Here is a 23588-nt window from a genome sequence, read left to right on the forward strand (position 1 = left end):
TATTTATATATGTACTGCTTGTCTTTCGAGAAAGAGAAAGTTGAGGGCAATTGGTACTTTCTAAAAATTGGTTGGGTCAACAAGAAAAGTGGCTTTCATTTGAAAGAGAAGGTTAGGCGCCCAACCAATTCTTCGTCATGTAGAAGAAGAAGAGTTGTATGGACTGGTAGAAGAGAAAAAGAGATAATTACTACAGATTGTAGATTACTACTGTGGATCTAATACAAAATAGACCAAAAATCAAAACTCTGAAACACGAATTTTAGGTTCTCCTGAAAGTTCGAACTTTGTATGAGGGTGAATCTTTTATCTCTCCACTCTACTATTCTGCCTGAATTTTCTTACAATTAGGCTTAGGCTTCCCTCGTTATCGATAGGACCTCAAAAATCAAAGTTCAACATATCATCCTTGTTCAAGCCACCGTGACAAGTAAAAATCCTTCAAAATCATATCCTCTAAATTTCCATCCGACCAACGCAATCTGGGTTTCAAAAAAGATTCAAGCTTGGTTTGCAAACAGACCTGAATGGCGGCATAAGGGACTTCGCTGGAATCCTTGTGAAGACCATCTTCAGTGGCAGACCTTTCTGGGATCTGAAATTGGATTGAGATTTCGATCAATTCTTGGGCTTGTGCAAAGTTGATTCGACTGGGCCTACTGGCATATGCATCTCTTTTATTGGGCTTGTAGCTGGTGAATTTTTAGCCCATGTAAACAAGTAGTAGGATGATTTTACTCTTAATGCAGAGGGATCATGGGCCTTTGACCCATGTTAACCCATGACACCTCACTCTCCCTAGTCCCTAGGCACATGATAACTAGCGGGTTGTTGACGTGAATAGTTAAACTTGGGTCCCTCACATCCCAAGCAACTTGGTCACTCCTAAATGGTTAGTTAGACCAATTTCAATTTTGTTTAAATTTCAGATTGAGAAACTTTCCCTCTTAGGGTACTAATGGCCTTTCATAAAATTTGTTTTGATTCATTTTATGGTGTGTTAATTTTAGGCCTCCACTTTTTCGCTATTGAATCAACCTCAATCCAACCTTCCGATCTTTGAGATCAAGAGTTGATCTCGAAAGAGGTTCATTTGCATATTGTTCGTGTGGTCCAATTAAAGGTTACACTGTTAGTGATCCGTTCATGAACCCCGCAACACCATAAATTAAGTTATAAGCAGTTACTCAGGAAGCAATTTTCAGTGGCTTGAAAATAGACATTTTAACATGTAATTACATGACGAGACAAAAGCTTGGACCTTGTTTTAGGGTTTAGTGTTTAAATGAAAAGACTCAACATTTTGGTTCTTAAAAAAAGAAAAAAAAGAAAAAGAAAAGAAAAGCATCTCGGTGCTCTCTTGTTGATGTAGAAGCACCAGGTTGGAGGCAACTCCATTACTCCTTGATCTCATCTCTTTTACAGTTGGAATTTTGTTTTATTATACAAATGATAGTATATTTTTGTCGATTTTTAGAACATGTATTATATGCTTGACGGCTCAGTGAAATGTGATTCTCCCTATGCAGTTGGCCACGCATCTGAAAAAACAACTGGCAAATTTGTCATGGCATGCATCGAAGACGCCTACATAAATTCTCTTGGAAAAACCACTGAAATCACGATATTCCCAAACCAGACCAATAAGCAGAGAGGGAGCAAAGTCATCATGACTAGACAAATGATGGTTTCTCTGATATGTATTTTGTTAACGTGGAAATTAATTAGTGTATCGGCACAATCCCCTCCTCTGGCGAAGCCTGGTTGTCCATCAAAATGTGGAAGCGTCACCATACCATTTCCTTTTGGCATTGGAGCAGCTTGTTCATATAGCAACTGGTTCGACATTGATTGCAACGTCAAACAGAAGCCTTTCATAAAAAGCATTGGGTTGGAAGTTCTCAGTATTTCAGCAGAAGAAAGCAGCATGCGCGTAAACCATCCAATATTTTCCACTTGCCAAATCAATACTGCAACTTTCGCGAGTGTAGACCTGAGAAAAAGCCCTTTTCAGTTCAACCAGGCAAGCAATGGATTCACTGGAGTGGGTTGCAACAACTTTATCTTCATGTCACCGAGCTCGAGAGACCTCGCTGTTGGGGGTTGCGTGTCCATATGCCAACTTCTTGATCGTCAGCAGAGTTCTTATGGTTGTTTAGGCATCAACTGTTGCCAGACCGGAATCCCTTCGTATCTCAAGGCCTTTAATGCTAGTGTGTCTACAATGAGCAACAACTCCCAGAGAGCTACTTGCAGATATGCTTTTCTGGTAGACAACCAATGGTTCGACTCCTACAGAGATAATATTTTGGAAACAGTTATCAACATGACACACGTTCCAGTGGTTCTTGATTGGGGGATTGATGTAAATCTCACACAAGGATTTGGATATAGGGAAATGACTGCAATTTATAAAAATTCAGCAGCCCAATGCTACTACAGTATTAGCCCACACATTTTTCCTATACTCGTTCTATGTACCTGCAAGCAGGGTTACGAGGGAAATCCCTATCTTCACGATGGATGTCAAGGTACTATTACTCTATTAGTGCTCATCATTCTTCCAAAAAGCTCAAGCTGATAAGGAGGGGTGAATCTTTAATATTCAACAACATACTTTGTTACCTTATTCAGATGATAATCGTTTTTGGCTGCTCTAGTACTTATTTTGTTTACTAGTGCTATATTCTGTTCTGTTAAGTTTGCCAGATGTAGATGAATGCAAATCCCAAAATGATCCTGTGTGTCCGCCTTCAATGATTTGCGAAAACTATCCAGGAACATATGTTTGTTACAGCAACGAGGGCAGAAAACACATAATTTTGTCAGGTATTGTGTCTTTTATTATGTACTTTACAAAATAATCGTCAAGAGCTTTGTCTCTAAGGGTTGAGTCTTATCTTTAACGCAGGCACTGGAGTGGTCGGACTTGCAATATTTATGATGATTGGGCTGTGGTGGCTTCATAAATCACTAAAAAATAGAAAGATTAAGAAGCTGAAAGAGAAGAACTTCAAGCGAAATGGAGGTTTACTTTTACAGCAACAACTATCATCAAGTGAAGTCAATGTTGATAAGATCAGAATATACAATTCGAAAGAGTTAGAGAGAGCTACCGACAACTTCAATATCGTAAGACTACTTGGCCAGGGAGGCCAAGGCTACGTTTACAAGGGAATGTTGGCAGATGGAAAGATCGTGGCAGTGAAGAAGTCCAAAATAGTTGATGCAAGAAAGGTCAAAGAGTTCATCAACGAGGTCGTCATACTTTCACAAATTCGCCATAGGAATGTGGTCAAGCTACTGGGTTGTTGCCTGGAAACAGAGGTTCCTTTATTGGTTTACGAGTTCATCCCAAATGGGACACTTTACCAATACTTGCATACCAAAAATGATGAATTTCCGCTAACGTGGAACATGCGCTTACAGATTGCCACAGATGTTGCAGGAGCCCTTTCCTATCTACACTCAGCTGCATCATTACCTATCTACCATCGAGATATAAAGTCTTCAAATATTCTTTTAGACGAGAAGTATAAAGCCAAGATCGCAGATTTTGGTACTTCAAGATCCATTGACATACTTGGATCCTGAGTTTTTTCAATCAAGCCACTTCACTGCGAAAAGTGATGTCTATAGTTTTGGGGTAGTTCTGGTTGAACTCCTAACTGGCAAGAAACCTATTACCTCAACATTGGCAGAAACACAAGGTTTGGTTTCATTATTTATTTTATCAATGGAAACCAACAATCTCTTTGACATTCTCGATGCTCAAGTTTTGGGGCATCCTAAGAAGGAACGAATTGTGGCAGTTGCTAACATTGCAGAAAGATGCTTGAACCTAAATGGGAAGAAAAGACCATCGATGAAAGAGGTTGCACAACAGTTGCAAGGAATCAGAATGTTACAAATAGATTCATTCGGTCTACAAGATCATGAAGAGCTTCAAGTCATAGGAACTGAAACAAGGACTTGGCACAAGTTTTTTTAGTTCAACAGAATCAAGTCCAGGCCGTATTTTCTGTTTACCATCAGATTTCCCACCATCATCATATACAGTTTAGAGTTTATTTGTTTGTCCTTCGAAACTGAAAGAGTACAAAGTGTAATAGCAGAGTACACAGCAAAGATTCCAACAGAGTGGAAATTATGAAAATAATTTAGACAAAAATTCAGGAGCCGAAGTTGGAGACGGCATTGATCTGTCAATTTCTTGCTATTCAAGTTTCACAATTGGGTTCTCTGATATGTATTTTTTTAACGTCGCAAGTTTGTGTATTGGCACAAGCACCCCAATCTTGTGTCAGAATTTCAGTAAGAATATGCACTAGAAATTTGCAGAAAGTTAAATTTTTGGTTTTTCAAATGAATTTGCAGAAAGCATAACTACGACTAGCATGTATACAGAATACAAAAGGCAATAGATATAAGCAAAACTCACCAACGCATTAATCTGACTCGGGTAATTCATTGGCCGAACTTGATTCTTGGTGCTGTGGAACCAATAAGCGAACAGAAGAGTACACGTGGCTTCAACAAAGTGTCCATGTGGGATTTGGAACAGCTACACGTAGGCATTAACTTGGGTCAACGGTCAACCCTCTCTTACAGCAACCCCGTGTTATGGATGCGAGGGTCAGATAGAAATGTGTGTCGCTCTGTATTTCCTGAATCATCAGTTGGTTATTCTGTTCCTAGAGTTGTGGCGGTGTTGATGTATTGTTCTCCTGGGCTTTGATTGAGTGGATTTTAGCGGAGCTTGTAACGATGATATTGCTTAGAAAAAACCCCTCCAAGGCTCGTTTCAGGATTTCCTGTCTTGACCATCTTCGTAGTGACGCAGTCGTCGTGGAACATTTATTGGACTTTTTGTGGTGTCCATTACAATTCTTGTGTGACCTTTTTCAGGGTGGGCCTCTCTTTTCCATTCAAGTCAAGAACCATCACCGGACCAAGGAACCCAAAAGGGCCTTGTTACTCGTGTAGTCATGTCCTCAAGGGTATATAAGCGCCTAGCTTTTTGCATATGGGTTAATCCTGGGTTCGGGTTGCAGAAGGGGATGACATATGCGATTGTGGTGAAACGAGCTCTCTGTGGTGGTACAGCGCGGATGCACCAACCCGAGGGGAAACACATCCATAAAGTTGGCTGCCGTTGGCATCTACTTGGAAGCGTGATGATTTGTCGCATGAGCTTTGATCCATGGCAATCAACTTTGAAGTCCGAAATCTTCAATCTTCCCTCTGCATAGGATTGGATCATCCTGTCATATATGATAAAAGACAGTGATAGCAAGCAAACGACTACTATTATGATGTCACTCTCCTAGTGGATCCCTGTTGTTCTGTTCCGACTACCATAGTGACAGTTAAGGAAAGTCTCCTACTAGAATTTACAGCAGTACAAATGAAACACAAGGTTCTCTAGATAAGCTTACTCGGGTGCCAACAAAAGCATCAGAAACAATGCCAACATGCATAACTGATATTTATACACTTCATCAGCGGCCAACTGTCATTTCCACTTCCTCAGTAGTCGATGGACCCCATGGATGCAATCCCGTTGCTCGAATTTCTCAAGTCCCGTCTACTCATGTGATCGTCACAGTTGTTGCCGCTGTTGGTGAGTCTTTGGTTTGAGGCAGAAGCTGCAGGATTGAGGCCTTCTTTGCCCATTTGTTGCACTTCCAAAGGTGATAGTATCTTGATATACCACACATTGTTCACAAACTCCCTGGATTATGAACAAAAATTAGATTAAACATCTTCCACTCATCACATATTCATTGTAGTAAAAATGCATATAAAAAAGTCCTATGCTTAGTAATGTTATGCCCATCCTAAGAAATTATAGAAATATGGTCAATTATCTAAGCTTAAAAATCATAATCCAAAATACAAGCTGCAAAACTGGCCCCGGTCTTGAGAAATCTCAGGTGGTGTAAAGAATCCAGAAATGTTGACTAGATGTCATCAGACAGTTTTTTATATGCAATTTATAATGTTAGTAATGCTAATGGCAATACATTTACTAGAAGCAAACTAGAAAATAAAATTTGAATCTCAGACATACTTGCTACTTGAACAAACTGCATCGGGTTTTCTATGACAACTGTTTTATGAATATAACCAACCATAAGATGTCAACATAGTAGTGCCGACGGTAGCAGGTGTAGTAAAGCATCATTAAAAACAAAACTGCATGAACACTGTTGAGACTTACTGCCAAGGGTCGTCACCAAGGAGAAGAATATCATTCTCCTGGTCAACAAATACAAGCTGCCAGCCTGATCTCTGAGGGTCCTCCAATTGGCCTTTAAGGACAAACATGCGAGCGAGTTCACAGCGCAGCTCATCATAGCTGCTGAACTTGGATATATCCAGTGATCGCCCAAAGGACCCAGCTTTGTGGACCTGCAGCAAATAAAATATTGCCGTTGACTTGGGAGGCCATGTAATTGTGCCCTACAGTACAAAAGCCAGTAGCAAGTAACACAGGACATATCACACTTACAAGAACAGTAGAATACTATCCAATGCATTGTAGCCCAAGGGATATTCTTTAGGGTAGTTTGAATAAGGAAACTGAAGAGAAAAGGCAACACTAACATAGCAGGAAAATGATTACACTCGGGTATCAGTAGAAGTTAGTCCCCTGAGCCATTTGGAAAGGTTAAAAAAGTGTACAAGAACAGCTATTTGACTGTTTGCAGCAGAAGAGTTGGTGTCTCAGAAAATTTGAACTAATAGAACAGATCATGTTGGGAGTACTTCAGGAATGACTACCAATTTAATCCCATAGATCACATCCCGTAGCATAATTCCACAAGAACAGGCTTATGAAGAGCTTCAGGAAATAACAAGCCAGGAAAAAGAACAGGAGAAGAATGCACTAAGTACAGTCATGATTACCAGAATTTAATTTCTACAAGGGTCAAATTTTACACAAACGGTGCCAAAAATTTGCTGTATGAGAATCCATGTAGTGGATTAGGACTAATCTCTTATTATGAACTCATAGAGCCAAGAATGTAAGACATGTGCTTGCCACAACCAAAATCACGAGATGCTGGAAAAAAAGCATGTAGCGCTAATGATATTTACCTTGACAAAGGTTCCAGATGAAGGGTTTACTTGGTCCACGTTTTCAGAAAACTGCAAAAACCCCGATTCATCTACACAACTTGAAGTTGTCATGTCTGAATTAAGAGGAAAATCATTTACTGTAGCATTCGAAAAATTTGCAGCAGTGAAAGGCATAGACAATGAATCGTTTTCACTGCCAATGTTTCTCAGGTTTGAAAGCCCATGCTGCAGCATAAGGGAAGAGGAATCAATGCTAACCCCAAACAAAAGATTGTTTTGTGGATTAGCAGCACCTTGGTAAGTAGAGTAATCCCTTCCTGGAAATGGAGGCAACATACTAGAGAGTTCAGACAAATTTGACTGAGATGTTCGCAACTGTTCCACTTGGGGAAGGACACAATTAGCAGCTCCAGAAAGAAGCTGAGATTCAATAGGAACTTGCTTGGGTAACAAGCCAGAAGAATTGACAGGATTCGATCTGTTAAGTAGATGGGAAGCTCCCTGCTGAGATAATGAACCTAAAATACTATGCATGGAGGACACCTCCGTTGTGGCAACAGTGTTCCCAACAGAATCACCAAAAGTATGTTGTTGGCACTTTGAAGGAATGGCCTGCAATGCTGCAGACTGGGACTGGGTGGCATAAGTCATATGTGGTAGACCTGAGATGAAAGTCGGGATTTGCTGCTGCACAGATAACTGATATAGTTGTTGTTGTTGTTGCTGCTGCTGCTGTGGATGATGTTGTTGCCACTGATCATTATATGAGTTCTGATGCTGCAACTGTTGCAGAAGCTGAGCCTGAGTCTGAGCAGCCATCTGGTTTTCTTGAAAACTCTGAAGAAAGTTATTCTGAGAATGGGACTGCTGCTGTAGCATCTGCCTCTGACTCATAGCATCAGACCCACTGGATGCACTTTGAGATTGTTGAAACTGCAGAAGAGATTGTGGAGTCATTTTCGAAGGATCAACTGCCTGAATTTCCTGAAGAGCAGCAGCTGCCATGGCTTGGTATACATCAGGCTGAAGTCCTGACATAGAAGCATCAAACCTGGGCTGCATCCAAGGGGAAACCCCAAAGCCTTGAAAGTTCAAAGAATGAATTCCCTGATCTGCAACACCTCCTTGATGCCACATCAGCGGACTACTGATGCTCAGATCACCATCTTTGAAACCTGAGCAAAAACACATGTAGCTAATTTTACTTAACCATGACCAAATTTTAGCAAATGGATAGAGAAAATATGTTGATGTTTTTCCACCATATAGAGCAATGTATAAGTATACCGTGGAAGGAGGGCAGTCCAGATGGCCATGGTCGCTTTAGTCGCAGGGGAAAGGGGGATGGATACATAGGAAAGGTTGTTAAGGGTTCAATCTCCCATAAGGATACTCTTGGCTGCCTCTCACCTGCGGTGGATTCATCCCAGCCAACCTGTATCAAGAGAATAGTTATCGCCACGTCATAATTGCTCAAGCAAATATACATACATACATACATATATATAAAAGAATTATCACATGCGCACCAACTATGTGCACCAACTTTACGCACTCGAAATCCAATGGCTGTAATAAAGCACAACAAAAGTGGGGACCATACATTTGCTGCGGGACCCGTTGCATCTATGAATGAAAAGCAAGCGAGTAAAGTTGGTGCGCGTGTGAGAGGTTCTTTATATATATATACCCAACAACAGCAGTGGCATAAATTATTAGTCTGGGGAAACACTCCCGCAAACCTTAACAGACCGCCAATGTGAGTTCAACCAGCGAGCAGGATCTAAATCACTAATGCCTGTTATTGTACCCATGTACCTGGATGCAAACATACCCTGGTTAGTAAACATATCTACCACTTACCTGGACAGATCAACTTTTACTAAAAAAATACGGACAGGAAAACAAAATAAGATGCTAAAACACACTATATAAGTTGATTGTTAGTGTACCACCCTACCAATTTACAACAGACAACACAGCAAACCACAGTGCATAAACGAGGAACAGGTCAATTTGAACACCAATGCGTCAATTCCAATCGGAGTAAACTTTGTACAATATTATAGGAACAAATAGAATTATGCCCTTGAAATTCACCACCATCAGTTCACCATAGATTACCAGCTGGGAGATAATTACCACTGACGTTGGTAGCCCAATGCCTCCATGTTAACTTTTTGAAGGTCTCAACAAATTTCTCCACTGCAGACTCCTATCTATATTCTCTTAAAAATTTCATCTTTTGAGAGCTACCAATAACCTTTTTTTTAATGGAAATATTTTTTCAATGGAACTTTGATAATCACTAAACTATAATAGAAAGATTGAATTACAAGGAGATCATAGACTAACCGACGAACACTCGACTCTTCTGTCTCAAAAAGCATCCTAAATCGTATTCCCACAGAAACGCGAGTATGATATACTGCTTTAACATACTTTGCCAGGGGAATGATAAACTCCGAAGGGCTTGCCCTGGAATTGTGCAATGTAAACATGAGATAGATGTTAAATGCAATGTACATAACACAATACACCAAGTAGTTTTTTTCCAATCTGCAGAGGACGTTATTTCCACCTTGGGTTATAAAATATCGTAAAGCGGCTATTTGTGGCAGCTGCATGAGCCGCCGCAGCAAGAAGTCCAATGTGCATGCTGTCACTCGATAAAACTGATGAAGGCATGACTGTTTGCGCACGATTCGCATGCCGAATGCCCAAAAGCAATTGATTCTTTCCATTCCTAATGTCACAGAACATATAAGCAAGACATGATTAGTACAGCCATTTTCCACAATCAATTGATTCGACATGGTTGGAGGGAAGACATGGCCTCAGCGAAGCACCATACATGTACATGTGCATTTGCACAGTAAGAATGCAACATGTTCTGTAAAAAAGAAAAGAATTCTTCTTTTTTACATTAGCTCCTCTCTTTCCCCTTGAATACAAATCATATGGTAAATGGAAGTCTGGAATCATTTTGCTGGAAAATAAGAATTTTCAACAAATTTGGCCACATTTCTTTTATCAAGGCACCATCTAAAACCATAAACTTATAATAGAGGAAAAAAAATCAAATATAATCCACTAAAAGAAACGGTTAGCCCTACCAGATAAAAAGGACAGAATCTCCGGCAACAAGACGCTTTGCACTAACAAACACACTCCATCCTGTTGTAAGAAGATGCCTCTTGGGCTGACCTGCATAAACAGGAAAACCATTTTAGACGCAGGAAGTCATCCCTTGCATATCACAAAAAAACACTAGCATCCTGCGTATCGAAACAAAGTTTTCTTTTGAGCAAATTGGAGTCTCTAATAGTTAGCACAAATAATAACGAATCATAGTTAGTCTCTCACTGCCCCAATTTATCCAGAAGGCAAGGGCGCGAAGCCAAAAGGAATCCTAATGACAAACATAGACTGCACATTTACTTATAATCCCTCACCAGTTAATTAAACTACTAGGACAGGGACTAACACATGAAGTACAATAATTTGTGAGTACGTTCAAAACCCAACTCGAAAATGTGTCAAATTTCCATGGGGCACAAAAATCAAGCAGCACAAGAGCTTATCGACATACATAGTAGATAGTTAAAGAAAGCATACTTGGCAGCATAAATAATTTCTAAATCGGTTCAAAACCCACCTCGGAATATGTGTCTGAATTTCCATTCGTGATCATGAAGATCTCTTGCTATAAGTTCTTGAGACGGAGGTTGCTGTGAAACATCCTGAAGGATAAGGCAAAAAAAGATTAAGAATAAAACCACCTTGCTTCCTGATCCAAATGATATCAGCGGCATAATTAAATAAAATCAACCTACAAGAGGAGGAAAGACTTTCTCAGCTGCTCGGCGAGGAACAGAGAATCCTCCGTGAGTACTGGTATCGCTAGCAGTTAATGTTTTACAGAAATAATTGGTTGGCTGTTTGCAAGGCGTTCCCAGTTCATTAGGAAGTAGGTACACTTCTTTTTGCTCTTGCTGCAATAAAGTCAAAATCAAAGCACAAAGGAAAGCACAAGTATTGCAGATTAACATGTCAAAGCAAAGTAACTACCGGACTCAATGGTTGCAAGGTCATTTGAGCATATACTTCATCTGTCTCCACATCAGCCTGCACTTACAATATTTTACACTTTAAGGAACAGCACAAGAATACAATGACAAATAAATACAGTCTAAACAGCTGCTTACATGCATAGTCACATTGTGAAGCAGACAGATCAGTTGCGGAGGTAAGCTAGGGTAATTGGGGATATGAGCATCTACTTCCTTGTTGGTTGACGCAGCAACCTGCATCAAAAATTGAGAAATGAAACGGCTGTCTCTCCTCCTCACAATAATAAGGAAATCTTTGTAGCCCCAACTTATACAAGGGGCTTTAGGCCACTTACTTGGTGTTGTTTCTATCCCTGACAAGCCACTAAAAGTTGCGACCAACCAAAAATATTTATAGAAAGAGAAAGGGCACTAAAGGCACAGAGTATGGTGCCACATACAAAACAGTTCATTTAATCTTGGAAAAGGCCACTTTGCAGCCAAAAATTAATTCTGCCTCAACCATGCACACTTGCTGGTCTCAAGTGTTCTACAGCAACAATAAGTCACCTTATTCTTCTACTTATATCTTAAACACACACACAAGACTGATTATACAGTCACTTAGAAGCAAGCAAACAGTCATAACATGGAATATAATTTGACTTCTTCTTCACCACAGTTGAAAAGCTTAATGAATGCAGTATGCTCATTAAGACATTAGGAGGGAAATAGCTGCAGACCATATGCGAATTGCACGAGTATACTGACCTGTTCGCTGTGTCCTTGGGGAAAGTATACAACACGGCTTCCAAACGGAGGTAGTGAAACGAGAGGACCCGCACATGCATGCCATAGCTCTGAATTCAAACATTTGTTCTCCCCTACAAAATCTTTTTAAAACCATGTGAATTCGGATGACACCTGAAGTTTACTACACGAAGGATTTTAGACTTTGGACACGGGACACCTCCACAAACCAGTCAAAGGATAACAACAATTATCATACATCAGCGCCAATATTCAGGTTAGAAATAGGTTATCACAAGAAAATGCCTTGAATTGATGGATTTTCTAATTTTAATTGAACCTGGTTAACAAAGACAGCCTATAACATGGCCCGGATCAACTTGAGCATTCCTTCTTCGAACAGAAAAACATACTAAATTACTAACGGCCAACCCCTTGGCATCCACACTCCCACAAAGAAAATTAATTAATTAATTAAGAAGAGTGGGCGAAAGGGAATATGCCCTACTGAACTATTAAATAAAAGGTATACATAATGCCCAAAGAACTAACCAATTTAGAAGTTGCAAAGAGCTTACCTTCCTGAGTTTGCTGATTGAACCCAGATGAAGAAAGTCTCATTCTCTAAATCAGAAACCACTTTTGACAAGCTAAGACCACACCACCCCTGCCCTTAAAACCCCATCGATCAAATACCTTCAATTGCCACCGTCTTCCTTACTCAAGCACATTAAACACTGAATTAACGACACCCATAACTGCAAAATAGCATGAAAACCAACACACCCAACCACCCAATGCAAAAGAGTTCCCAAGAAAACTAATAAAATATCTCATCCAAAGCCACTGCAACAAATAATCCACCTCCGCCTCATGCCAGCTTGGATCTTCTCCAACCACAAAGCCCTCTGTAAAAAAACACTACATTCAACCCAGAAACTCAATCACTGACCCCAACTCTCAACAATCCCCGAAAAGCTCAAAACTTTACCAGATACCTAAATTAATCCAGATCAGCAAAAAACTGATCCTATTGGAAAAAATATTGCTTTGAGAGTGCCAAAAGAGAAATGGGTGGAGCTCACTGCCCTGAAAATGACAGCTTGAGAAGGGTTTTATATTGTGGGCTTTTTTATATTTATTTTTTAAAATTTATGGGAGCGAGAAAGCAGAATGCTGAGCTTTGACTGCCTTTGAGACAGTAGTGTCTTTGAAAGTGCTTCCTTGGTATGGTCTTGTCTTACTGAGATCAATCAATTAAAGACAGTGGCCATTATTTATGCCTTTCCCCTATAGCTGATCTAATCACCTTTCCTTTTTCCTTTTTTTTTAGAATGTAAAATGAGAGGAGACAGATCTTATTTTTGTGGGTTTCATATTAGATTTTGAATCAATTGATCATCTTTTATTACACAAAAGATAGTACATGAATTCAAATCGACACGATCAATGATCTGCATTACAAGACAGCTGCAACCGAGCTTTTCACTATAAATCCCAGAAATTGTACACAAGTTAAATGCACATACCAACCCACAAGTATTGGATATTTTCCAGATTCAATAAGAAAATTCCCAGGGAAAAAAAAGCCTGCTCTCCTGACACGTTAGGCTTTACCAAGTAAAAATATGCTCGACCACTTCACGTCCTTGCCACTGTACAATTGAAGAATGAGTCGCAACTGGACAACTTTTATAATCTTAATTTTGGGATTCTGTCATCAAGAAATTCCAAGCCAGTAGAGCTGCACCCACCGCCGGCTCCACCTGAAATTGATAGAAGAAAAGAGAGAAATTGTAATGTGAACACTAATATAAGACATTGAACGATTGTGAAAAGAATATGAATTTGCGCTTGTATACACACACACTGCCCCCTCGAACTAAAAATATAACTAAACCGTAATTTGTTACCACATAAGCTAATTAGGGAATGGGTGTGAAAGAATAGTTTTTCACACACCAAGAGCTTCAAGAACAAAAAAAATTGCCTCATTTGAAACCAATTGATGAAGGAGAAATAAACTTGCTGCTTAAAAGATATTCGGAGGACTTCCAGGCAGATGAAGATGTTCAAAGGCTGTGACTAAGAGTGAACGCATATATAAAGCACAGTTTTAAAGATAGATTAGATACAAAGTGCCATGGAGTAAAGAATATTCCACATCATAATAAATATCTTAAACGAAAAAATTGGAATGAGTTAAAAGTGCTCTGGCTCGGGATTACAAAATATACACTTTCATATCCAATGATTGGATAACTTAGATAGATTTCATTAGCAAACAACTTTTAAATACCATGGAACATCATCACACGCTAGCTTCATTTTCCAGAAATGCACCAGAGTTAAAAAAAGGCCCTTCAATGATGTACGATTAATTTTGAGCCATTAAAGAAAACATATCCAAAGGATAAATACAGCACGAAGGAGAATGCTTTGTTGGATGGGCCGTAACTCTTCAATATCTAGTATGTTTCCAACTCTTAATGCTAGAAACAAATTATTGTCATCTTATAAACTGTTTTCCCCCCAACTACACTGGCAAACAAGAAGTTGCCCAATCACAGAATCAGCAATGGGGAAACAGAGTAAAATGCACTTACCTTCGGATGAATAGGTATAGCCCCAGGGTAGTCTCTAGAGATGCACTTTATGACTTCTTTACCAATATCCCATCTCTTATTGGCTTCAAGAACGCCCCCAACCATGACAAGGGGAAAGGGACCATCACCATCTGCATGATATTTTCCATCAACACTAGAAAATTTGTCAAAATATCTGAAGAGGATCAGCAAGAGCCATCAAGCAGGAAAATAATCCAGTTATTCGCTCTTAAATACGTATCTGTCTAGTTCTTCTTTTATCTTTGATAAAGATATGAATCCTTCCTAATAAGCACAATGTTATCAATTCATGGCCCATATGAGATGAAATAATGCCATTCTTGTAAGCCAGCAATGTATTATGTGTATCATTCATAGCAAAAAAGCATCCCAAACTTTAGAAAATTGATTGAATTGTACAAGATACTTTCACAACATCTGACTGTCACAGTAATCACATGACAAAAGAAGTCATCAAATTGACCATGCAGGTGGTATTTTTGTGCATCATACAAAAATACACATAAAATTAGTATGATTCACCTAAATGCAAGAAAACCATTCCTTCTACAGCCCACAATCACTGTATCAAATACTTGCTCATATCATGGAATTAATTATGCCAAATGTGTTCGAACCATCATGTTCTAAGGTCTTATAACAAGTACCAAATCCACTTTTGAAGTAGAAAACAACAAAACTGCCGAATCAATTGATGTCTAGGGTGCCAAATGCAAACCCAATCCCCACATTTTCACATTGACACAAGCCAGAGAAACAAAATTCACTTTCTTTCTAATTTTAGTTCAGAATGACACACCTTCACCACATAAGCTGAGTCTTTGAACAACAGCTTTCACACTTAAAGCTAGCTCCTCAACCGAGTCATGCAAAATCTTATTTGCAACCTGATCACCTGCTTCTGCACAAGATACAACAACTGGAACAAGTGCCGCAATACGTGCCCAAGATGGATCAATATATGTCCACCTGAACTCAAATAAGAGGAAGACCAACCATCCAATCAAATAATAACCAAGAATATAACAAATTGCACGAACTGCAGCTCCCTAACTGATTAGTTAATTAAATTCTTAATTTCTCAACAAATACAAAAAAAAAATCACAACTGTAGGCTACTTTTATAGCAAGAATAAGTAACACAAGTCCATCGAATAAAGGGACGTAATAGACTAGAAGCACACAACCATGGAATGAGATTTTGTGGACCAAATTTATCATATCCTTTTTCAAACCTTAAAGGTCAAAATTGATAGATAAAGGAAATCTTCCAGATGGCAATGGATATGCTATATTTCAGTTTTCTAAAGACTTGAATGGCCCTAGATATGTTATTTCAGTCATTAACAGCAATAAAAGGTTAGACCAGTGTATATCTCCTAACACTTCAGGGGCTTGGGGACAGAAGATCTCTGGTTCTATTACTCTAAGAAAAACCGAATCCTCTTGATGTGTTTGCAGTTATTACACTATGAAGAACTAAAAGAATACTAACTAGTGAAATGAGTAACTTTTCATTATTTTACCAATAAACGGCATAAAAATTTTGCACCAGACTCTAAAACCCCAAAACAGCTAATACATAACTTTAAGGACATATCTGTAGTTCACAATACAAGTTTATCTCATTACCCGATGAGTTCATCTGGAGAAGAAAGACCAAGCTTTTGTAACATACTAGTCGTAAGGTTTGTCTGCGGACCACGACCGTCATAGGCCCTTACTACTGCAGTTAAGGCCTGTGCAGCAATTCCATATCCACTGCAGGTGGTAACAAACTTCACCATCATATAGAACTCACAGAATACACCAAAAAATAAATAGCACACTCATTAAGAAGTAGGAAATACCCAAGACATTACCATACATGGATTGAATATGATCATTACAACGTGTTAAATTTGCCCCCATACTTCCCATGAATTTAAGAAAGAACCAAGAAACACGAGGGCACACAAACTATAAACAGGACTTTCAAGTATATACCTTCCCCAATCACCTAATATAGGACCTGCACCAGCAGCCCGAGCTTCTCTGCCATCTTCAGCGAATCCATATGCAATGGTCCCTGTACCAGCTATTAATACGCATCCCTGAAGCTTTCCCAATGTTCCGCTTGCCAGAGCTGCCACAGAATCATTCTGAACATATAGCCTTACATGGCTGGGGAATATATCTCTGCGTGAATCAAGAGAACGAAGATTAAATTAAATGTTCCCCGTTCAACGAAATTGAGTTTGGAATCTATTTTCTTTAGAGGAGTAGGAGGGGTGATTTGAAACTTTCAAGGAGTTTAGACCGAGATAAATATATCGCAGCCAAAACTGCAAGATGCATAGAGAAATTAAGCAGCATAGGTTGGAACCAGATGAAGGAATCAAGCAAAGTAACAGTGCAGCAAATGGCGGATAAGCAGCAGCTGATGAAAAACAAGTGAGAGTACTAGAGAAGTAGGGGAAATAGAGATATTAAATAAAATGTAATACACAGCTAGAAACTTGTTCTAGAAATGATTGACAAGAGTTTTCTAAACCATGCCATAGAAACTGGCATATTATGGAGACACTTTATTTTAGCAATGTAACACGGGGATCTTCAGGATTTCTTGTATGGATTTGTGTAGCCGAACCCAACATGGTTTGGAATGAAAATTATGATGACGATGAATCATTGGGATCTTGGAAGCTTCTACACTATTCATAAGTTCACAGGGTAAAGTTCTTTTCTACCTTTTGTAAGTGGTTAAATCAATTTATTGAAAAGGGCACAAAGGGGTACCTTCCGTGGTATTATATGCCATAGACATAAATATACTAGTTGCAAAGTGTTATTGTGCTCAAACTAAAACAGAGGGTGAACCTGAGCCAATTTAGTATTCTTTGCTGATCTTTTGGATGGTTAACACCCGATACTGCAAGACAAACAGCTTGAACTGCAAATCGATTTGAATTTGACTTTGCTAGTGCATCTGCCATAACTTGCTCTAATGTCTCCCTTGCAGCAGTTTCTGTAATATGACAAGAAATCAAAATAAATGTTTACTTCATTCAGAGAAAGAGAGAGAATCATTAAAGAGCATTGATACACTACTCCAGCTAGAGCAGTACACAAAACACAATCAAATTCATTACTACCATTCATTTTCAGTATTACCCCAAACAAAAAGAAAATCCATTTCCCAACATTAATCAATCCAAAAACCAGAAATGAAAAATCAGAAGAAAACAACCAGCAGAAACCCATAGCGTGGAGTGACTATGTAACCAATGTCATATGAAGCAAACTTATGATAATCAAAATAATTATGGACCCAACTACTGCGGCATTCATCAGTCTAAAAGCATCAAACCCTAATAGGAGAACTCACTCTCCCCAATCCCATGCACCAAAAGCTGTGTAAATGTGAAATCAAAACGAAAATTACTAAAATTGTGAACCAATATACAAGCAACCACACAATTGAGGAGAAAGAGTAAAGAAAAAGGTTAGGAAAGGAGGAGGTGTTCAGAAATTACCGCCGACGCTATTGTGGTTGGAACAACCGGCAGTAGCACGAGCCAGTACAGGAAGGGGGTCAGGAAGGGGGTCTTTGAAGGGCAAAATCGGCATACAGACACAGACAGTGCTTGTGGTTCCGCCGTCCAATCCTAGGATCACTTGCCTATCAATGGTCACCGCCATTTCATTCTCGAAATCCCAGATTTCACCATTCCTGTACCTTTTCATCACTGCCAACAAATAACAAAAATGCTAAAAAAAACAAAACCCAGGAACACTAACGAAAGAAAATAGACAAAGATTGTATTTTTGTTCGATTGAGATTAAGATTGGCTTTGCTGCAGTTATAGTTCGATAGTTATAGAGAGAGAGAGCAGAAAAAGATAGTAGTAATCAGAGACGCAAAGACAGAGCATAACGATACAAACAGAGAGACCAACCGGAGAAGGAGGAGTTTGAATTCATAGCATGCGAAATGGGAGTCGTTGATTCGGACGGCAACATGATCCAAACGCTACAGGTTGAATTTCTTATTCGTTTTTAAATACTAAAAATTGCAGACATTACTGACCCCAAGAAATCATTCGAAAGCCATTCTTCTTTTTTTTTTTTATACTCAAGAATATCATTCAACATTGAAAGGTCTAGTGGGTGATGGGAAACTGGCATGCCTCAAACGGTATCGTTTCATGGAGGTGATAGTGTGAATACTGAATACGGGCTGCTATTATTATATAGGGCTTAATAATGTTTGGGCCTAGATTTGAAATCAAGAGCCTGTCCACGATCCACACGGGCGTATAACGGCAACTTATCCCAGTTCCAGACCATTTTCTCCGACAGCGGGAATGGTATGCACGCGCCGTGGTAGCGCATAAGAAAAGTTTCCAAAAAATAGCAATCCAAACTCCAGGCCATTAAACCGCCTCATCAAAAGCTAACTGCGTATATACACGCGCGGACTTTTCTCTTCTATAATTGGTCCGTTACTCTCACTGCGGCCAATACTCATGAGTCTGACGTCTTACGATACTTTCCAAGCACGGCTCTTGGATTGCATCTGAACGCATCCCCAAATCGACTAGATTTCACGAACGCAATTCTGGCCGTACATCTGTAAGAGATAGGATTGACATTTGAAGAAAGAGCGAGTTTTAGAGAGAGAAAGTGCTTTCTAGAGAGAGAAACGCAGAGGGAGAAGAGGGGTGAAGATTGGATCGAAACGAAAAAGGTAACAAGCTCGAAGCCCTACTGTGTTTTGCCTTGGAATTCCAAATTTTTCTGTAGCTTTTGTATATATTGATTGTACATATTGGTAGTTCTGTGTCGATCTGTGGTGGTAGAGGTTAAGATTTAGTGAATTGAGGAGGATTCGAGAGAGGGGTTTTATCTGTATAGGGTTGGTTTGTGGAAAGGAACCCCCTATTTGATTTTTTATTCTTGGTGAAGTCAGGAATTTTAGGGTTTTGGTGGAGAGACAAAAGTCCTAAAAGATTTGGTTTTGAGTGAAAGGAAAACACAGGGGATTAGGGTTTTCCTGGGTGTACATGTATGGCGTCGGGGACTATAGTTGGAGAAGGAACTGAAGTCAATAAAGAGAAGCAGCGCTACACGGAGAGCAAGGTGTACACGAGGAAAGCCTTTAAAGGTCCCAAGAAGAACAACACCGCTGTCCCGACCACTACCACCGACACGAACGCTGACAACAACACCAGTTTCGCTGCCAATACTGCAAACGACAACGAGGACAACAATAACATCAGCAGTAAAGATGGTGGCGTCGACAATGACAACAATAACATCAACAGTAAAGATGGTGGCGTCGACAATGACGGGAAGAAGAAGAATGACTCAATTCAAGATCTTCCGCAAGTCGTACCCACTAAAGAAGTGGATTCCTCCCTACAGCAGGTTGTTTCACGTCTAGATGTGGCGTTGGATGACACTTCGAGTCTTAACAGGCAGCAAGAGGTGGAACCTGTCGTGTGTGAACAGCTTTCAGGGAATGGGGCCATGAAGGAGGGCTCAGACGATCGATGGAAAGTTAATGTGCCTTCATTGTCCAAGAATGAGGTGCGGGAGTTGAGGATGAAGCTGGAGGGTGAGTTGGACGTGGTGAGGAGTTTGGCAAAGAAGGTTGAAGAGAAAAAGGGGCCTATTGGTGGTGGTGTTTCTGTCAGTGGGGGTAGCGGCGGGGGTGTGGTTAGTCATTCACGAGTGCCTTTGAATTTTGGGTTCAATCATGCGGTGAAGAGGGTTCATTCTGAGGTCGCCTCAGCTGGAGTTCCAGTTGAGGGTGTTACTCCTAGGCAGTCTAGGTCCTTGAATCAATTGAGTATACCGACATCAGAGAATAGTCAGGGTGCAGTTGAACATGTGGAGAAAGAGAAAAGGACTCCAAAGGCTAATCAGTTCTATAGGAATTCAGAGTTTTTGCTTGCAAAAGATAAGTTTCCTACAGCTGAGAGCAACAAAAGGGCAAAATTGAATGGGAAAAAACAGGGAGGAGGGGAAGTGGGACACGGGTTTAGGCCAGGTAGTAAGGTTTTTAAGAGTTGTAGTGCTTTGCTTGAGAGATTGATGAAGCATAAGCATGGTTGGGTGTTTAATACGCCTGTTGATGTGAACTCTCTGGGTTTACATGACTATTTTACTATTATTAAGTATCCGATGGACTTGGGCACTGTGAAGTCCAAGCTGAATAAGAACTGGTATAAGTCACCAAGAGAATTTGCAGAAGATGTAAGGCTTACATTTAGTAATGCAATGACTTATAACCCAAAAGGGCAAGATGTCCACATAATGGCAGAGCAACTATCGAAGATATTTGAGGAGAAATGGGCTGTTATAGAGTCAGATTATATTCGTGAGATGAGGCTGCTCAGTGTTGATTATGCAATGGGAATTCATACACCAACTTCAAGAAAGGCCCCTCCGTTTCGGCCACCTCCACTTGATATGAGGAGGATTTTGAATAGATCAGAATCAATGACATATCCTCCTCCCCTTCCTTCGGTTAGGACCCCTGCTCTGAAGAAGCCAAAGGCAAAGGATCCACATAAGAGGGATATGACATATGAGGAGAAGCAGAAGCTTAGCACAAACCTTCAGAGTTTACCATCAGAGAAGCTGGACAACATTGTTCAGATCATTAAGAAGCGGAATTCAACACTATTTCAACATGATGATGAAATTGAAGTGGATATTGATAGTGTTGACGCTGAGACTCTCTGGGAACTTGACCGGTTTGTAACTAACTACAAAAAGAGTTTGAGCAAGCACAAGAGAAGGGCTGAACTTGCCATGCAAGCAAGAGCAGAGGCTGAGCTGAATGTCCAACAACAAGTAAAGCCTTTAGTCATATATTCTAGTTTTAAATTTTTTCCAAAAAAGTTGCTGAATGTGTTGTGGTTTTTTCTTTTCAGCTCCCAGCACCAGCTGTGGCAGAGGCACCAAAAGAAATGGAAATAGGTAATGTCTTCAGAACACTAGAATAAATATAATTGAGTCTGTATATAATTGAGTGTGTGAATTGCCTTTTAAATTGCTCTGTTGATATTTTTCCAGCAGATGGAAGAAATGGCTCCTCCTCCTTACCTGTTCAAGGGGGAAAAGGGGGGGACGATGCCAGTAGGTCAAGTAGTTCAAGCAGCTCTAGCAGTGATTCTGGATCTTCTTCTAGTGGTAATGGCTACAGTTTTAAGTTCTTATGCAGTTTTGTGTATCTTATCTTTTGATGTAAGCAATAACATCAATGTTGAGTTGAGGTCTTTCTATCTCCTTTTTCTGAAATCTACTTCTATGTTTCATTATTGCAGACTCTGATAGTGACAGCTCCTCAGCATCTGAGTCTGATGTAGGGCATTCACCTAGGACTTGACTTATTCTGTCCAGGACCCCAGGTAGAATGCTATCCTTTTATGTTTTCCTCAAAGTTCACATATGTAGTATTTTTTTCTTCATGTTTCGAGAGAAATTTTCGGCAAGAATCATTGGTATAAACTCATGAGACAATTATGCTTAATGTCAAGAAACTCTAGGTATGATGCGTAGGTTCTATCTTTCTTCTTTCTTTTTCCCTAATTCTTCCACATTTCAGATCTTTTTCTAATATTTCTAGTCATTATTTTTTATTTTTGTTTTACATCTCACAACCTGCTAAAGACTTCCTGATGCATCTAACCACTACTTCCCCGATAAAATTTGTATTCAATACATATAGTCATGACGGTTTAATGGCTTCGCTTGAGAGTTGGAGAAGACAACCCACTAGACTAATTTTTATCTTAATCTCCTATTGCTGAGAACAATAAGATCAGTTTTGATTTTTATTTTAAATTAGGATAATAACAGGTAAAGATGAACCAAGGTTTTTTAAGCAAGCAAGATTTGATATTAGAATTATAATATTAATAACTTATGGCAATTTTTTGAGCTTTCGTATACTAAAGGGTTTTGTATGTTCTGGATCATTGAAAGAAAAACTTCTCTGCTTACTTTATCCGTAAAAGGTTAATTTTTCTCTCTTATACCATGGGAACAAACGATATGGCATCATCAAAATAAGTGCCAGACTTGTGGTTGATGTGTGAAACTTATTTACATTTGTGTTTGTGTTTATTTTTGTTTGTATCTTTCCATTCGAAAGATGAAGTTTTTATTTGTATCTTGCTGAAGTGAAAGCAATTATCCTGGAGCTGTGATTCTTCGGTAAAAATTATACAAGTTACTGAATTTCTAAACTACAGGAGTGCAATTGTGCTTGCTCTCCCTGTATGAGATATATTAGTTTCTCTGGCTGGGCCTTGCAATTCTCTTGATCTTCCATTCTTCGTTGTTTTAGATGTAATGTGATTAGCAATCATGCCACTTGAATGTAGTAGGACGTCACTGATCTTATTGTTTTCTTGTTACATTTTTTCAGGCTGTTCAGAAAGAAAGACCAGATTGGAATTCTACGAGATGGTGATTTTGGTCTTCGTAGTTCAGAATTTGGAAAAGCTATCAATGCCGCCAAGCCTTCTTGCCACTGCAGAGTGGGGGGTCTTTTGTTGTTCTATCAGCTGAATCGGTCCCTGAACGTCTACATGTTGCTTATTCGCCTAGTTAGAGATTTGTATAATATCTGGTAGAATATGGAGATGGTGATTAGATATTTATGCGTAGCACATGTAGATGGCTAACTTCTGCTACACACACTAGTCTCAGCCTGACTTTGTTTTCGATTGCGTGGTGTTAGATTCAGGAATTTTTTTTTGGGTGTATTATAGACAAGCAAGCTAGTCTGTAGTCCAAGTTCATGAAGTCATAATTCACTCCCTAAAGGGTTCTTCCTTGGCATTCGCTTGGCTTGTTCTGAAGTTTGTCTGGACTGATTGATTTTGGTGGCATTCTAACTCAAGCTACTTGTAATTATATCCATAAAAAAGGTCGAGAATTATAAGAAATGGTTTCAAGGAAAAAAAGTCTGCAAATTATAAAAGAATTGAGAAAGGAAATAATGTTATATCACATACCACACCATTGATTACGGGAGAAGATATTTGTCATAATGTATTCTGTTTGTATATATTTT

At 39.4% G+C, this 23588-nt stretch overlaps 3 protein-coding genes and 1 pseudogene across 9 annotated transcripts; 2 read left to right on the forward strand and 2 right to left on the reverse strand.

The window, feature by feature from the left end:
- Positions 1-45: 45 nt before the first annotated feature.
- On the forward strand, positions 46-4447 carry LOC119984185 (annotated as a pseudogene).
- A 659-nt stretch (positions 4448-5106) lies between these two features.
- On the reverse strand, positions 5107-12967 carry LOC119984184 (auxin response factor 6-like). 5 transcript variants are annotated; one of them, XR_005464837.1, is made up of 15 exons: positions 12467-12966; positions 11910-12031; positions 11295-11393; positions 11158-11214; positions 10923-11081; positions 10745-10829; positions 10203-10293; positions 9668-9832; positions 9442-9564; positions 8829-8904; positions 8374-8521; positions 7105-8261; positions 6224-6465; positions 5439-5734; positions 5107-5244 (listed from the first exon to the last, which is right to left on the reverse strand). XR_005464837.1 is itself a non-coding variant. In XM_038828013.1 (14 exons), the coding sequence occupies exons 1-14, from the start codon at positions 12507-12509 to the stop codon at positions 5530-5532; spliced, it is 2763 nt and encodes a 920-aa protein (XP_038683941.1). In that variant the 5' UTR covers positions 12510-12967; the 3' UTR covers positions 5288-5529. The 5 variants fall into 5 exon arrangements, 4 of the variants coding, with proteins under 4 accessions (XP_038683941.1, XP_038683940.1, XP_038683943.1 ...); XM_038828013.1 differs by lacking the exon at positions 5107-5244 and having other exon boundaries at positions 5288-5734; positions 11910-12022; positions 12467-12967; XM_038828012.1 differs by lacking the exon at positions 5107-5244 and having other exon boundaries at positions 5288-5734.
- A 299-nt stretch (positions 12968-13266) lies between these two features.
- On the reverse strand, positions 13267-18614 carry LOC119984298 (N-acetyl-D-glucosamine kinase-like). The gene is made up of 8 exons (XM_038828168.1): positions 18454-18614; positions 18031-18243; positions 17375-17522; positions 16502-16693; positions 16148-16276; positions 15315-15484; positions 14495-14625; positions 13267-13654 (listed from the first exon to the last, which is right to left on the reverse strand). Exons 1-8 carry the CDS (start codon positions 18515-18517, stop codon positions 13589-13591), a joined length of 1113 nt encoding a protein of 370 aa, XP_038684096.1. The 5' UTR covers positions 18518-18614; the 3' UTR covers positions 13267-13588.
- Positions 18615-18999: 385 nt separating this feature from the next.
- LOC119984296 (transcription factor GTE4-like) lies at positions 19000-23369 on the forward strand. Of its 3 annotated transcripts, XM_038828166.1 has the most exons (6): positions 19000-19787; positions 19830-21358; positions 21439-21484; positions 21581-21697; positions 21832-21915; positions 22938-23369. In XM_038828166.1, exons 1-5 carry the CDS (start codon positions 19565-19567, stop codon positions 21891-21893), a joined length of 1977 nt encoding a protein of 658 aa, XP_038684094.1. In that variant the 5' UTR covers positions 19000-19564; the 3' UTR covers positions 21894-21915; positions 22938-23369. The 3 variants fall into 3 exon arrangements, with proteins under 3 accessions (XP_038684094.1, XP_038684091.1, XP_038684093.1); XM_038828163.1 differs by having other exon boundaries at positions 19004-21358; XM_038828165.1 differs by having other exon boundaries at positions 19016-21358; positions 21584-21697.
- Positions 23370-23588: the final 219 nt, after the last annotated feature.

The sequence above is a fragment of the Tripterygium wilfordii genome, chromosome 18 (genome assembly GCF_013401445.1).
Source record: "Tripterygium wilfordii isolate XIE 37 chromosome 18, ASM1340144v1, whole genome shotgun sequence".
In the NCBI taxonomy this organism is placed as follows: Eukaryota; Viridiplantae; Streptophyta; class Magnoliopsida; order Celastrales; family Celastraceae; genus Tripterygium; species Tripterygium wilfordii.

Coding starts and splice junctions, on each gene's coding strand:
- LOC119984184 (XM_038828012.1), bottom strand. CDS start 12,509: ATGAGACTTTCTTCATCTGGGTTCAATCAGCAAACTCAGGAAG. Junction 11,215..11,294: donor TTCACAATGTGACTATGCAT/GTAAGCAGCTGT, acceptor TTGTAAGTGCAG/GCTGATGTGGAGACAGATGA. Junction 10,294..10,744: donor ATTCAGACACATATTCCGAG/GTGGGTTTTGAA, acceptor CTGTTTATGCAG/GTCAGCCCAAGAGGCATCTT.
- LOC119984298 (XM_038828168.1), bottom strand. CDS start 18,517: ATGTTGCCGTCCGAATCAACGACTCCCATTTCGCATGCTATGAATTCA. Junction 16,277..16,501: donor ATATTAGGTGATTGGGGAAG/GTATATACTTGA, acceptor TACCACCTGCAG/TGGATATGGAATTGCTGCAC. Junction 15,485..16,147: donor TCTCCAGATGAACTCATCGG/GTAATGAGATAA, acceptor ATTTGAGTTCAG/GTGGACATATATTGATCCAT.
- LOC119984296 (XM_038828163.1), top strand. CDS start 19,565: ATGGCGTCGGGGACTATAGTTGGAGAAGGAACTGAAGTCAATAAAGAG. Junction 21,359..21,438: donor AGCTGAATGTCCAACAACAA/GTAAAGCCTTTA, acceptor TTTTCTTTTCAG/CTCCCAGCACCAGCTGTGGC. Junction 21,698..21,831: donor TTCTGGATCTTCTTCTAGTG/GTAATGGCTACA, acceptor TCATTATTGCAG/ACTCTGATAGTGACAGCTCC.